Source organism: Thalassophryne amazonica, chromosome 16 (genome assembly GCF_902500255.1).
Source record: "Thalassophryne amazonica chromosome 16, fThaAma1.1, whole genome shotgun sequence".
Classification (NCBI taxonomy): domain Eukaryota; kingdom Metazoa; phylum Chordata; class Actinopteri; order Batrachoidiformes; family Batrachoididae; genus Thalassophryne; species Thalassophryne amazonica.
In genome coordinates, this window is record NC_047118.1 from 72,392,790 (window position 1) to 72,408,023 (window position 15,234).

Consider the following 15,234-nt stretch of genomic DNA (forward strand, 5'->3'; position numbering starts at 1 on the left):
GAAATGACTTTAGTTTTGTGTCATGTCTGTGATCTGCTTTTTTTCTACAAAATTAAACAACTGAATGAACATCCTCTGAGGCCGGTGATTCCATAACTTTTGCCAGGGGTTGTAATTTGGTCGCCCGTCTCTGTACCTTTTCTAGGACCTGTTTATCCCTTTCCAGGTGAGGAGACCAGACCTGAACACAGTACCCAAGAAGAGGCCTAACAAAACATTTGTACAGTACTAAAAATTAGATTTTTGTCAATATAAGTGAAACAACGCTTAATCATTCCCAACGTTTGGTTGGCCTTTGCTGCAGCATTTGCTATATACTTTGAAAATGACAGACTGTCTATAATTAAGACACCAAGGTCTTTTTATTCAGTTACCACCTGAAGGGGCACCTCATTCATAAAACACGTATCTATATTTAGGGTTTTTCTTACCCACAGGTGACACCTTACACTTGGACTCATTAAAACACAAAATCCATTCATGTGTCCATTCACTAGCTTATCAATATCTCCTTGTAAAATTTCTGAATCAACCAAAGACAAAATTGGGTGATAAACCTTTGTATCATCAGCAAATATTTTACATTTTGTTTGTAATACCCCAGGTCAATCATTTATGAAAACGAGAAAGAGTAACGGGCCTATAACACACCCTTGGGGAACTCCACTTGGTGCTTTCATCCAACTTGATTTTGAACCATTAACACATACTCTCTGCCTCCTGTCTGTAAGGAAATCCTCAATCCAGTTTAACAGATTACTAACCACACCATATTTTCAGTCTAGCATGCGGGACAGAATCATAAGCCTTTCTAAAATCATCATACAACTTGGTCTTCTAGAGCAGTGATTCTCAACCGGGGTGCCGTGATCGATCGTCAGGGGTGCCGTGGGTATTTTTCATATTCGCGATTATTTTTCATATTCGCGATTACCGTGAATTATTTATTTTATCCACAAAGCATAAAAACGACTCAGAATCTGACGTCATTGTTCTGCAGCCTCGCTCTCGTCTTAAGGCGGGACAATACAAGGAGGCTGACGGCCGATTAAAACAGTGTCGTCTCCTTCAAAAGCCGTTCTAAAATGCGGAGCTGTCGGTGTGGTGTCTGTGCCTGTGTGTGCACGCGCGCGGAGTTAACAGGCTGCAGACTGCGAGGGAGGGGGTGGGTCAGGGAGGGGAGGGGGTGAGGGAGGGAGGGGAGGGGGTGGGTGAGGGAGGGGAGGGGGTGGGTGAGGGAGGGGAGGGGGTGGGTGAGGGAGATTCCTGAATGCAGGCGCGACACGTTCAGTGCGCAGCGAGCGCGGAGCAGAGAGAGACTTTTAAATGGAGTGAACATGTTAACAAAACGAAAACGTGAAGCTTTTACTTCTCTCTGAACTTTCTCTAAAGGTGTGATTCTGCCGTTACCGTCCTGTTCACACCATGTGCGCGTCGTATGCTGAATTTATGAGATCATGAGATGAAATAAACGGTCAAATATCTTTAAAAACATATTTAAAAAATGAGAATATATGAATGAACTGAGATACACAAAAAAAAAATGTTCAGACGCACAGATCACAAAAAGCAGGTGAGAACTCTGAACTTTAACAGCTGTTATTTTCCAAAGGTATTTATTTGTTCAGTCTTGAGCTTAATGTAGTGTTTAAGCACAAAACGTGACTGATGAGGAGAAACAATTTCAGAAATGCAACAGAAACAACCACAAATCAGAAAAAGTTGGGACTGTATGTAAAATGAAGATAAAAAATAAAAATGTTGCACCATTCCCAGTTTCTCCACTCACAGAAGCCAAACGTTCTTCCAGAGTTGCGTAATTATACTACAATAGTAGAATATAAAGAAGAGAAAAAAAAGAAAAAAAATAGACAATATATTCGTCAATCGCAATTATTTGTCTGACAATTAATCGTCTCCAGAAATTTCTAATCATGACAGCCCTACTTGAGATCAGAGCGCAAAATGCTTGAGGATTTTCGAAATGCGATGTTTTCTGTATCGATTTTCTATTGCGATAATTGGGTTTTGCGCAAAACCAGAGGTAATAGCATTATAATATTATTTTAGTTGGTGGTGTGCCGCAGGATTTTGTAAATATAAAAAGGGTGCCGCGACTCAAAAAAGGTTGAAAAACACTGTTCTAGAGTAACTAACAAATTTGTGAGACATGATCTGCTCTTTCTGAAACCATGTTGCTCACTGCATAGCTTATTGTCAAGAAAAAATACAGTCCTGTCTCTGATTAACTTTCACAAAGCTTATATACCTGTGAAGTTAAACTAACTGGTCTGTAGTTACCTGTTACACTTCTATCACATTTTTTGAAAATTGGTGTTGCATTTGCAGACTTCCATATACCAGCTAACTTACATTGATCAAAGGACTGTCTCAAGATACAGAATAATGGAAAATACATTACCTCAGCTGCCTCCTTCAGGGCCGTATATAGGAATGTGAAAGGGGGGGTTCAAATCCTTGAGTTGGGGGTCCAGTGGGCTGCAGGGCCCCCAGTGGGGTCGAGGGGTAACGCCCTCGTGGGGGGGCTCAGAGGGGGTGAAGCCCCCCAAAGCAGAAGCTTTTTGAGGATTTCGAGGGGTAAAAAGCTACATAAATTTCATTTGAAACCCAAAATGTATCATTTTAGGAAATACATTTTTATATACAAATAGTCCTTGCTTGGGATTGGATCAGTTGCCATAAGAACCACCCAGGAAGAACCAAGATAACATTAATGCAAACTTTATACCTGCCTGTCGGTACAGGCGTGAAAAAACTCACGCATGCGCACGAAGGTTCAAGCTTGACTGATGCAAGCGTACATGATATCAAATCCAAATAGTTTTTGCAAAAAATAAAAAGGTTGGATAGTTTTCTAACAGACCTCATATTTAGCGGTATTAATATTCACGTTTACATTATGAATATGTACGTATATGTACGTTATGTATTAAAATAGCGGTATTTAATTTGGTGACCTTGTTTAACTCACGAAATTCACATAATAAATCCCATGTGAATATTTGCACCTTTACAGTGTTTGCAACAGGAAGGAGAAGCTCCCTTTATTTCTCAGCTTATACATACAAACATGTTTTTACAAACCAGACAAGTGTAATTGTGTGTCTACGTGGGTATTTACAAGCCTACTGATCTGTTTGATATCAGAGGAGGATAGGGACCAGGGAGCAAAAATTCTCAACCCCCATGGGAAAAGTTTATCTGGCAGTTTCCCCTTTCATCACTTAAGGGATTACTCTGGCAGAGGAAACTGAAACTTGACGGTGTGTGATAATAGCTGTGTAACAGTTAGTGCTTGTTGCTTATTATCAATGAAAAGAAAATACATAACGTTGATATCCAGATCAGAAAAAAATCAGCAGAATTCTCTATATACGGGCATGTCCTTAAGACAGGTGTGTGCGTTTCCTTATCATCTCCAATCAACTGAAATAACCTCAGGTGGACTCTGGCACTGGTGATGTATGGCTTGTTGTTGTTGGTTTTGTATGTTTGTTTTTTTTGTTAGTTTTTGTTTTGGTCATCTGCTCTACTTATTATTTATGATTTTGATATTTTATTTTGGTTTAGTTTTGGTCATCCGCTCTACTTTTTATTTCTTTATTTTATATTATTATTATTATTATTATTTGTTGTTGTTGTTGTTTTGGTCATCCGTTCTGCTTATTATTTATGATTTTGTTATTTTATTTTGGTTTAGTTTTAGTCAGGCGCTCCAATCAGTGACGTGTATCCCTCTGAGTCCTAACCTGATTTTTACAGGCGTTGTTTTTGTTTTCTCCTGCATGATATATATATATATATATATATATATATATATATATATATATATATATATATATATATATATATATATATATATATATATATATTTGATGTAATGTACCGCCGTGCTTTCGAGCGCTATCTCGACGTACGCGCGCGTCTGTCACGTTTGTCCCCACATTGCATCATGGGAAATGTATTTTCTTGTCGTTTGGGAAAGATGTCGGCTGTGCAGCCTCCACCTCTCCGGAGCCTGGATGATTTTATCCGGAGTTCGGCCCGGTTCGCTGTGCCCGACGTGCGCGACCTGGACCGCTGGAACAACCGGATCATCACCAACTGGTTGTACTCAGACCAACTATTTAGTGACGGCGGCGGGAATCCTGCTGCTGTGGGGTTACGAGCCTATGACGTGTCAGCCAAATTAAATCAAATCACACACCAGTGTTTGATCCGATTCAATCATAATCAGTAAATAAATGCCAAACTTATCGATTTGATAAAAGTAATTTATGGAGGAAAAAAAAGGTTATTTCGATTATGTAAAACTGATTTCAACTCGTTTTGACTTATTGCATAAAACCTAATTGCAAAGGATAAAGTCATTGAATTTGATGGTTAAACTGGTTGAATTTGATGGATAAATTTGTATAAATTGATAAGAATTGGTTAAATCTGCAGCAAATGTGTTGCACATTGGACCAAACCAAATCATCTTATTTCAAAGTGGGTTTTTAAACTCCAGTGGAATTTGGATAAATGTGAAGTAATTTTTTTGTTGTTGATTGTTAAACTGCAAGAATAGACTGGTTTAAACTGCTTTTAAGGATGAATAGGGTTAAAGAACTTTGAAACTTCTTTGAAGCAGTTATTTGTATTTATTTAAAATTTAAGTAGTAACAGAATTTTCTTTGGTATCATTGTAATTTTATTCCTTATTATTTAAATAATGACTGACCAATGTCACATCCTCAGAATTGTCTCAAAATAATTTAGACCTTTGTGAGTTATGCTGCGTTCGTGATGACTGCAAACTGTAAAATCCTGTCTGGAATTTCTGAGTTCCAAAAAGCACACGTTCATTTGATAAAGTTGGAAATCAAGGTCTTTACAAGGAACAAATAAATAAGTTAAGACAGCTGCTAATTGTGGATGAACAAAATGGAAGATGTCAGATGAGTATTTCTATTTGTCATCTCAACTCTGACAGTATCAATTATTGCAGATATATTTGCAAAAACTCTATCTATATTAGATAGATATGCACACACACATAGTGCATCCTCTTTTTTTTAGATTTCTTTCCAAATTTAGTAAAAAAAAAGTCATACATACATAAGTATTCACAACCTTTGCCACGAAGCTCAAAATTGTTGATTGGACATGATTTGTAAAGGCACACGCCTGACTACATATGAGGTCCCACAGTTGACAGTGTATGTCAGAGCACAAACCAAGCATGAAGTCACAGGAATTGTCTGTAGACCTCAGAGACAGGATTGCCTTGAGGCACGAATCTGGGAATGGGAACAGAAACATTTCTGCTGCTTTGAAGATCCCAGTGAGCACAGTGGCCTCCAACATCTGTAAATGGAAGGTCAGATTCACCAGGGCTCTTCCTGGAGCTGGCCACCTGTCTAAACTGAGCGATCGGGGGAGAAGGGCCTTAGTCAGGGAGGTGATCAAGAACCTGAAGAACTCTCAGACCAAGAGAAACAAAATTCTCTGGTCTGATGAGACAAAGATTGAATTCTTTGGCATGAATGCCAGACATCATGTTTGGAGGAAACCAGACACCATCCCTACAGTGAAGCATGGTGGTGGCAGCATCATGCTATGGGGATGTTTTTCAGCGGCAGGAACCGGGAGACTAGTCAGGATTGAGGGAAAGATGAATGCAGCAATGTACAAAGACATCCTGGATGAAAACCTGCTCCAGAGTGCTCTTGACCTCAGACTGGGCAACAGTTCGTCTTTCAGCAGGACAATGACCCTAAGCACACAGCCAAGATATCAACGGGGTGGCTTCAGGACAACTCTGTGACTGTCGTTGAGTGGCCCAGCCAGAGCCCAGACCTGAATCCGATTGAACATCTATGGAGAGATCTGAAAATGGCTGTGCACCGACACTCCTCATCCAACCTGATGGAGCTTGAGAGGTGCTGCAAAGAGGAATGGACAAAACTGCCCAAAAATAGGTGCAGCAAGCTTGTGGCATCATATTCAAGAAGACTTGAGGCTGTAATTGCTGCCAAAGGTGCATCAAAAAGTATTTAGCAAAGGGTGTGAATACTTATTATGTATGTGTAGTTTCTTAGTTTTTTCATTTTTAATTAAGTTGCACAAAGACAAACAAACAAAAAATTCTTTCATGTTGTCATTTGGGGTGTTGTGAGTAGAATTTTTAGGGAAAAAATTAATTTACTCCACTTTGGAATAAGGCTGTAACATAACAAAATGTGGAAAAAGTGAGGTGCTTTGAATAATTTCCGGATGCACTATGCTAGTGTTAGCACCATGGAGCCAAAGAACCTTGGTTGACCTTCACGTATGACTGCAAGTTCTAAAAAATAAAAATTATTAGTGGCATTTTTTTTATTATTCCTTGTATTGGCCTTTTCTAAGTCACTGTAAAATGCTGATGAAGCCTCTAACTTGCACCCATTTCATGACTCGTTAATTATCTTCTGTGTTTCTCCTCTCAGGTATCTTCAACCCTTTCAGTTGATTGTTGGGGCGGCGGTGGTCACCATATTGTTCCTGGGCTTTGTCTGGGCTGCCGAGAACCAAGCTCCCATTCGTCGTTTCCGTAGAAATCATCCGTCCATCTGTGTGTTAGCCATTCTTTCTGCTAGCTACATCTTCTTGTCTGTGCTGGGAAGCGTGGCCACCTTCTTGTTTGGGATTGCCTTTCCCATACTGAGTAAGACCCAAACATGAACTCGTCAGTACACAAATGAGGCCATATTCACAAAATACGGAGAAAGGTTTTTTTTTGTCCTGTGTGTGTGGTATACCGTAGCACACTGGGAGTGTATTTTAAGGGTTGTTTGACCACCTTAGTTAATAAATGCGTTGTCACACTGTAACAAATGGAGCAAATGGATTAGTTACAATTGTTTTTTTAAGCAAGTCCCTTCAGCTGCTCTCTTTTTGGGGTCGCCACAGGGGATCTGCATGTTGATTTAATTTAATGATTTAAGTTTTACATCAGATGCCCTTCCTGACGTAAGTAGGCACGTGTGGAGTTTGAACTGGGAACTTTCCGCACTGAAACCATGCACACTAATCACTTGTCCATTTTTGTACAGTGGCAAGCTTGTGTAATCAGTCAGTCTCCTATGGATTTGTGGCTTTGTTGGACAGATGACATCACATTTCCACTGGCAACACAGAGAGCTACATTCAGCAGAATGATTTTCCCAGTATGTGCACTGGGGGAGCCGGATTTGAGCAAGATTCACCGAGGTCTGAATGCAAATGTGGATAGAATGTGGCTTGCTTGGGTATGATGATGTCATACTTCCTCACTATGTTTGTGCCCTGACACATTTTCTTCCTGTGCCGACGTGCAGTGTGGCGCAATGGACAGAAACATCAAAGAACTCGCGGCGCCTTCTTGCAAGAGAATCTGCTTGAGGCTCTGTTGTCTAGATATAAATTATTAAAAACATACAGATATGCTGTCTTTTTTCGGCAGTTATGTCTGCACACTGCATGTTGCTTTTTCGGAAACGTCTTATCTCCGCTCATGCAGCGAATTCACACCCCTGCATCGAAGCGTTGGCCAATCAGAAGCCCAGTTGAAGCGTCTGACAACCATAGGATATAAAGTCATGAGTATTGTAAAAGTAAAAAGCAAGTAGAGAACAAAATGGTCAACAAATGCACAGGAAAGCTCTCCATCTGATGCTCACTCAAAGTTTTGATCATGCACAAGACTTGCTGACAGACTCTGCGGACGTCAGCTGACAAGGGATACGATTAATGAATGGGAAAAGGACTTTGCAGGACAAAAATAACACAATGGATATCCAAAATTCATATCAGTTCCTCATACGTTTCCTTGATCCCTCATGGTGTGACAGGTGCTTATTGCCTTATGCCTATTAGATTAAAACTGGCTGCAGGTGTGTAGGCTTAGTGGTCCAAGTTAAGAATTTTGTGTTGAAATCTCTTTGAAAAACTGATTTAAAAACTTTTTTTTGGGGGGGGGGGTATCTTTTTATAATTTTTTTTTCTATGTTTATAATTGGTTTTCAGAGGAATTGTTGATATCTGTAGTTTAATACTGACATATATAAGCTCTCCAAATACAAATAGCTAGTTGGTTAAATAAAAAAACTCTTATATTATGCTTAATTTAGGAGTAAGTATTGTGATTTGGGGCTATATAAATAAAATAAATTTAATGAAATTTACACTGACTTTAATGATTTCAGTTTAAATGAGCAATATAATGTTCTTAAACTGATCTTCAACTCTCTGTTCTGTTGTTCATTATTTTATTTCAGAGTTATATAAAATGCTTTACAGAGCTTTCAGTGTATTTAAACCAACTGTTGTATTTTGATTTCATTAAAAAAAAAAAAAGAAACTCTAAAATGAATACAGAGGGTTTCTTTTGTAAATGTGTAGAAATTTGAATTCTAGGATTGTAAACAAATACGCGGTAACTTTGTTTTGCGAAATGTAAAGATATCTGACGTCAACCATCACTTTGTTTTCCCCCAAAAAAGTGCCAACATTGTTCAACCACAACTTTAAAAAATGTTTTTGTTTTATATAACCTAATTTGTCTGGGGGTAGATTTGAGGAAAAGTTTTCAGAAGGGTTTTAGTGAGACTGAGGTTCTGTCCACATGTACGTAGGTATTTTGGGAAACAGTAACTTTTTCCAGGTTTTAGGTCACTGATCCTGGAGCTTTTACAAAACTCCTCCCCAGGGTGCAGATTTTCAGTAACTCTCTTCAGTGATTTGTCATCTGTATAAAAAAAAAGTTTTTGTGGATCCTATCTCCATGACATTATCTTGATATCGCTTGGCAACATATTTTTCATGTGGATGGAGATGGTTTTTTTTTTAATACTCTTGTACATGTGAATTTAGCTAAACGAAATAATTGTACACTGCATTTAAATGTTTTTTATGAAATACTTCAGTGTCACATGGGGACAGCATTTGTGCTCATAGCATTTAACCCATTCATGCTCTGTGTCTGGCAGTGATGCTCATCCATGCGTCGTTCAGGCTGCGCAATCTGAAGAACAAGATGGAGAACAAACTGGGAGCATCGCCTGAAGAGGACGCCATGGGACTCCTGCTGGAGGCCCTGGGCCAGGAACAGGAGGCCGGATCCTAGAGCAGGGAGCAGGCAGAGGTGCTCAGGAGAGGAGGAAGAATGGAGACATATGTGGTGATGACATTAATTAAGGAACGTTCGAAAAAATCAGTTAAATATCTGCAATGAAGGAAGAAACAGGTCGTGAACATGTCGGAAAAGGTCAGAAGGCAAATCTTAAATCGATAGATAGATCGATACATCCCCAGTCTCTTTTTTGGCAGTTCTTGCACTTTAATCATCCATTTTTTATACAATGTGTAACATAGCAGAAGGTCAAAAATTGTTTATCCCTCTAAAAAAGCCCCCCCCCCCCCCCCCCAAAAGAAATCAGCACTGTGACATAAAACAAACCTCAGATACCAAAAAGAGACACCGGTCCTCCAGATGTGGTTTTCACTAAGGGCCCCTTCACACGATTGAAGCCGACTAGCGCACAAAGGAGGAATTGCATGCCAGTCCTGAAAAACTAGAGCTGCCTCTAACGCCTCATACACCTGCCTTTACAACTGTTCGTGCACACCAGCGGCCAAAAGACAGAGAGTGCCCTGTGAGAGCCCATTTGATCCCTCTCGCAGCAGGTGTTGGCCAAATTCCAGGTGACACACATGAACATCCAACATCGCTTGCTGGACACTTAGGAAATGTGTGGCCATTCGCGCTGTTAGCATGAAAATAATGAGCATGTGACCACTTTCGAGCTGACAGTGGAATTTGTCTAAGTGCCCCCACGATTGTGGAGTTGCCAAGCAACACACATGTGGCATAGCAGTGTCGGCTCCCCCCTCAATACATGTGCCGTATGTGTGTATCGTGCGTGTGTTGTGCTCCCCACCACAACACGTAGGTACGTGTGTTTCGCGGGCACACTTGCATGACATGCTGGTATGTACAGATGGGGAGCACAGCACAGCGAGCCGCCTTTCAGCTGATTGCTGGCCAAAGACTCACTGACAGCTGGAAATGATGGCTCAGTGCACATGAAGTGTCACATTAAAAACACAGAGACCACAGCCAGTGCATCGCAGGACTACAAGCCAACACTGCGACAAATACGCCACTTTCAGTCACGTATCACCAAAAATACACCATAACAGAGAAATTAAAGACTTCCTCTTTATCTAATTTTGTCTTTTTTTTAAATCTGTTTATCTCCTTGTTGATTTTAGGCATTTTATGCTCCTGTCATAGGACAGCGATGGTAGCGCAGTGGTAAAGCATCCATCTGTTAATCAGAGCTTTTGTAAATTGCAGGTTCGAATCCTGCGGGTGGCAAGTATTTTTTTTCTTTTTCTCCACATCAGTGGCGCGATGTGGTGCAACACGATCCAGCTGGTTTTTATTTTTATTTTTTCCCACAACAGCGGCATGATGTGGTTGCAACACATTTCCAGCTGCTCGCACTCTGTTCATGCACGAAACTGTCAACAGTGTGTCATGCTTTTTGGAGATTTTTGCTTTATTTTTGCAGTTACTAATAAAATAAGACCAAATATTTTTGGATAGAAATATCACAGCAGATGATTTTATGTCTGTTTTTATTAATAAGATTAATGATATTAGAAAGAGGTCACCAGTGTTCTGAGGATGAATCGACTTACAAGGATGTTTCTGAAAACTGTGTTAACATTAGAAGGGCAGTGACCAATTCTGAGCCTATTTCTGTTACCGATCTTTCCAAAGTGGTCATGAATGTGTTGCCATCTGGGATGAAGGAGTTTTTGGCTACTTTTAAGTCGGACATCAAAAAACCTTCTTAAGAAACAGGCCTGGACCCAGAGATTTTGGCTAATTATAGACCTTTGAGAAAGTGGTTTCTCATCAGTTGTTGAAATATGTTGAAAAAACTTATTTGAGCCCCTTGCAGTCTGCCTTCAGAGTGTTTGTCTGAAAAAGCACTTGCTAAGGTGTCAACAATCTGTTAATTAATATGGACTTAAACTGTATGTTGTTGTTGCTGGACCTCAATGCTGCATTTGATACAGTTGATCGTGGTGTCCCGTTGAATAGGCTTGAAAGTTATTGAGCTATCTCTGGTAAAGTAATCTCCTAGCCAATGTCATAATTGTTGGATTGATCCCAGTGTGTTGTTTTCAGCAATGTGGCATGTGGATTTACCACTGTCAAGCATGGCATCCCTCAGGGTTTGGTTCTTGGCCCATTGTTATTTTCCATGTATATAGCACCATTGGGGAAGGTCATTTGTGGATTTGGGCCGAACATTAATTGTTATGCAGATGATTTGCAGTTGCACTTGCCAGTGTTTTGGTGGAGATAGGTAAAATTAAGGCCTGTCTCGTTGCAGTGGAGGAATTGGCTGTCATCTAATTTTCTACTTCTGAACTCAAACAAGACTGAGATGGCGATCAGTAGACCATGAACATTAAGAAACTTGTTTCAGCAATTCAGCATTTTATAGGATAGTTGTGTGATTAAGCACCATGAGACTGTTAGGAACTTTAGTGTTATTCTTGCTAAGTCTCTCTCATTTAAAGCACATATTACAGAGGTGACAAGCATCACACTTTTTAATATGCAAAATATTGCAAAGATCAGACCAGTTTTGCATTTGGCTTATGCAGTGGTATTGAGTCATGCTTTTTTGTCATCCAGAATTGATTATTGTAATGCTTTGTTTTTGGATTTGCTGCACAAAAGCATCAGAGGTCTCTAGTTGATCCAGAAAGCTGTTCAAGTTTTGAATTGAACTTGAAAGTTTGAACACATAACACCATTGCTGGCATCTTTCTGTTGGTTGTCTGTTCATATGAGGGTGGACTTTAAAGTTTTGTTGTTGACTTGTAAGACTGTGCATGGCTATGTGCTGTCCTATATGGACTGTTTGATTTAGACATATGTGCTGGTGCATGCCTTGAGATGACAGGGAGCTGCTGGCCTGCTGTGTGTGCCTCAGGTTAGGAAGAAATAAGCAGGTTGTTGATCGTTCACATTTCGTGCACATGGCCGTAGAACAAACTGCAATATTTTTTAAATATGGACTAAAAACACACTTTTTCTTAGCTGCCTACAGTTTTTGATGGTTGGAAGTTTCCATTGTTTAGTGTTTTATGTACTTTAATTCGTTATTAAAATTTTTAAGTATTATTAGCTCATGGTAGTGTGTTGTTTGGAGTTAAAGTGCTTATACAAATAAAATTATTATTATTATTATTACTATTATTATTATTATTATGTCTCTCTCCCGACTATAAAGTCGACCTGTTGTTCTGCTATGACTTTGGATAAACTTTGCTGTGGCCTTTAACATGGTTTGAAAGTAAAAGAATGAAAAACGCTCCTGTAATGTTCTTTGATTAAATCAGATTTATGAAAGCTGTACGACGTACGGCGACTGTATGAAGAATGGTGTCATGTAAAGTACGGTGACTGTATGACATATAGTGACTGTATAAAGTACACCAACTGTATGACGTACACTGACTATATGACGTATGGTAACTGAAGTATGACGATTATATGAAGTGTGCCGACTGTATGATGTACAGCAACTGTATAAGGTACACTGACTGTATGATGTACGAAGACTATAGTATGGTGACTGCATGAGGTATGGTGACTGTATGATGTACAGTGACTCTATGATGTACGGCAACTATATGAAGTACGGCGACTGTATAGAGTATGGTACAACTACAATTCCAATGAAGTTGGGACGTTGTGTAAAATGTAAATAAAAACAGAATACAATGATTTGCAAATCCTCTTCGACCTATATTCAATTGAATACACCACAAAGACAAGATATTTAATGTTCAAACTGATAAAATTTATTGTTTTTGTGCAAATATTTGCTCATTTTGAAATGGATGCCCGCAGCACATTTCCAAAAAGTTGGGACCGGCAACAAAAGACTGGGAAAGTTGATGAATGCTCAAAGAACACCTAACTGGAAACAGGTGAGTGCCATGATTGGGTATAAAAGGAGCATCCTTAAAAGGCTCAGCTATTCACAAGCAAAGATGGGGCAAGGATCACTACTTGGTGAACAACTGCGTGAAAAAACAGTCCAACAGTTTAAGAACAATGTTTCTCAACATTCAGTTGCAAGGAATTTAGGGATTCCATCATCTACAGTCCATAATATAATCAGAAGATTGAGAGAATCTGGAGAACTTTCTACATGTAAGTGGCAAGGCCGAAAACAAACATTGAATTCCCATGACCTTTGATCCCTCAGGCGGCACTACATTAAAAACCGACATCATTGTGTAAAGGATCTTACCGCGTGGGCTCAGGAACACTTCAGAAAACCCCTGTCAGTTAACACAGTTCGTCGCTACATCTACCATGCAAATCAAAAGCCATATATCAACAACATCCAGAAATGACACTGCCTTCTCTGGGCCGGAGCTCATTTGAAATGGACAGATGCAAAGTGGAAAGGTGTGCTGTGCTCTGATGAGTCCACATTTCAAATTGTTTTTTGGAAATCATGGACATCGTGTACTCCAGACAAAAGAGGAAAAAGACCATCCCGATTGTTACCAGGGCAAAGTTCAAAAGCCAGCATCTGTGATGGTATGGGGGTGTGTTAGTGCCCATGGCATGTGCAACTTACACTTCTGTGATGGCACCATCAATGCTGAAAGGTACATCCAGGTTTTGGAGCAACACATGCTGCCATCCAAGCAAAGTCTTTTTCAGGGATGTCCCTGCTTATTTCAGCAGGGACATACAGCCACACGTGCAGAATGTGCCAAGCCACAACAGCGTGGCTTCGTAGTAAAAGAGTGCAGGTACTAGACTGGCCTGCCTGCAGTCCAGACCTGTCACCCATTGAAAATGTGTGGCACATTACGAAGCGCAAAATACGACAACGGAGACCCCGGACTGTTGAACAATTGAAGTTGTACATCAAGCAAGAATGGGAAAGAATTCCACCTACAAAGCTTCAACAGTTAGTGTCCTCAGTTCGCCAACGCTTATTGAGTGCTGTTAGAAGGAAAGGTGATGTAACACAGTGGTAAACATACCACTGTCCCAGCTTTGTTGAAATGTGTTGCAGGCATCCATTTCAAAATGAGCAAATATTTGCACAAAAACAATAAAGTTTATCAGTTTGAACATTAAATGTCTTTGTGGTGTATTCAGTTGAATATAGGTTGAAGAGGATTTGCAGATCATTGTATTCTGTTTTTATTTACATTTTACACAACATCCCAACTTCACTGGAATTGGGGTTGTAATTGTGTGATGTACAGCGACTGTGTGAAATAAAGTGACTATGAAGTGCAGGACTGTATAAAGTTCACTAACTGCATGACGTAGAGCGACTGTTTTAAGTAGGGTGACTATAAAGTACACCCACTGTATAATGTATTATGAGGACATAAAGTATGGTGACTGTATAAAGTATGGTGACTGTATGACATACAGGGACTGTATGAAGTATGACAACTGTATAAAGTACAATGGCTGCATGACAGATGTTAACTGTACAAAGTATGGTGGGGGTATTAAGTACAGTAACAATATGAAGTACGGCAACTGTGAAATACAGTGATGTATAAAGTAGGGCGACTGCATGACATACAGTGATTGAAGTATGGTAATGAAGTGTGGTGATGGTATGAAGTACGGTAATGCTGTGACATACAGTAACGGTATGAAGAACGGCGACTATAAAGTACACGGACTGTATGAAGTATGGTGACTGACATACAGCAACTGTATAAAGTGCACCAACTGTATGATGTACTGTGACTGTATAAAGTGCATCAGTTGTATGATGTACAGTGACTGAAGTATGGTGACTGTATGACGTACAGCGACTGTATGAAGTACGCTGATTTTATAAAGTACATGGACTGTATGAAGTATGGTGACTGACATACAGCAACTGTATAAAGTGCACCAACTGTATGATGTACTGTGACGTATAAAGTACAGTGACTGAAGTATGGTGACTGTATGACGTACAGCGACTGTATGAAGTACGCCGATTTTATAAAGTACATGGACTGTACGAAGTATGGTGACTGACATACAGCAACTGTATAAAGTGCACCAACTGTATGATGTACAGTGACTGAAGTATGGTGACTGTATGACGTATGGCGATTTTATAAAGTATGTGGACTGTATGA

At 39.8% G+C, this 15,234-nt stretch overlaps 1 protein-coding gene across 1 annotated transcript; it reads left to right on the plus strand.

Moving 5' to 3' along the window:
* Positions 1-3,987: 3,987 nt before the first annotated feature.
* praf2 (PRA1 domain family, member 2) lies at positions 3,988-9,262 on the plus strand. The gene is made up of 3 exons (XM_034191043.1): positions 3,988-4,182; positions 6,492-6,709; positions 9,012-9,262. The coding sequence occupies exons 1-3, from the start codon at positions 4,007-4,009 to the stop codon at positions 9,146-9,148; spliced, it is 531 nt and encodes a 176-aa protein (XP_034046934.1). The 5' UTR covers positions 3,988-4,006; the 3' UTR covers positions 9,149-9,262.
* Positions 9,263-15,234: the final 5,972 nt, after the last annotated feature.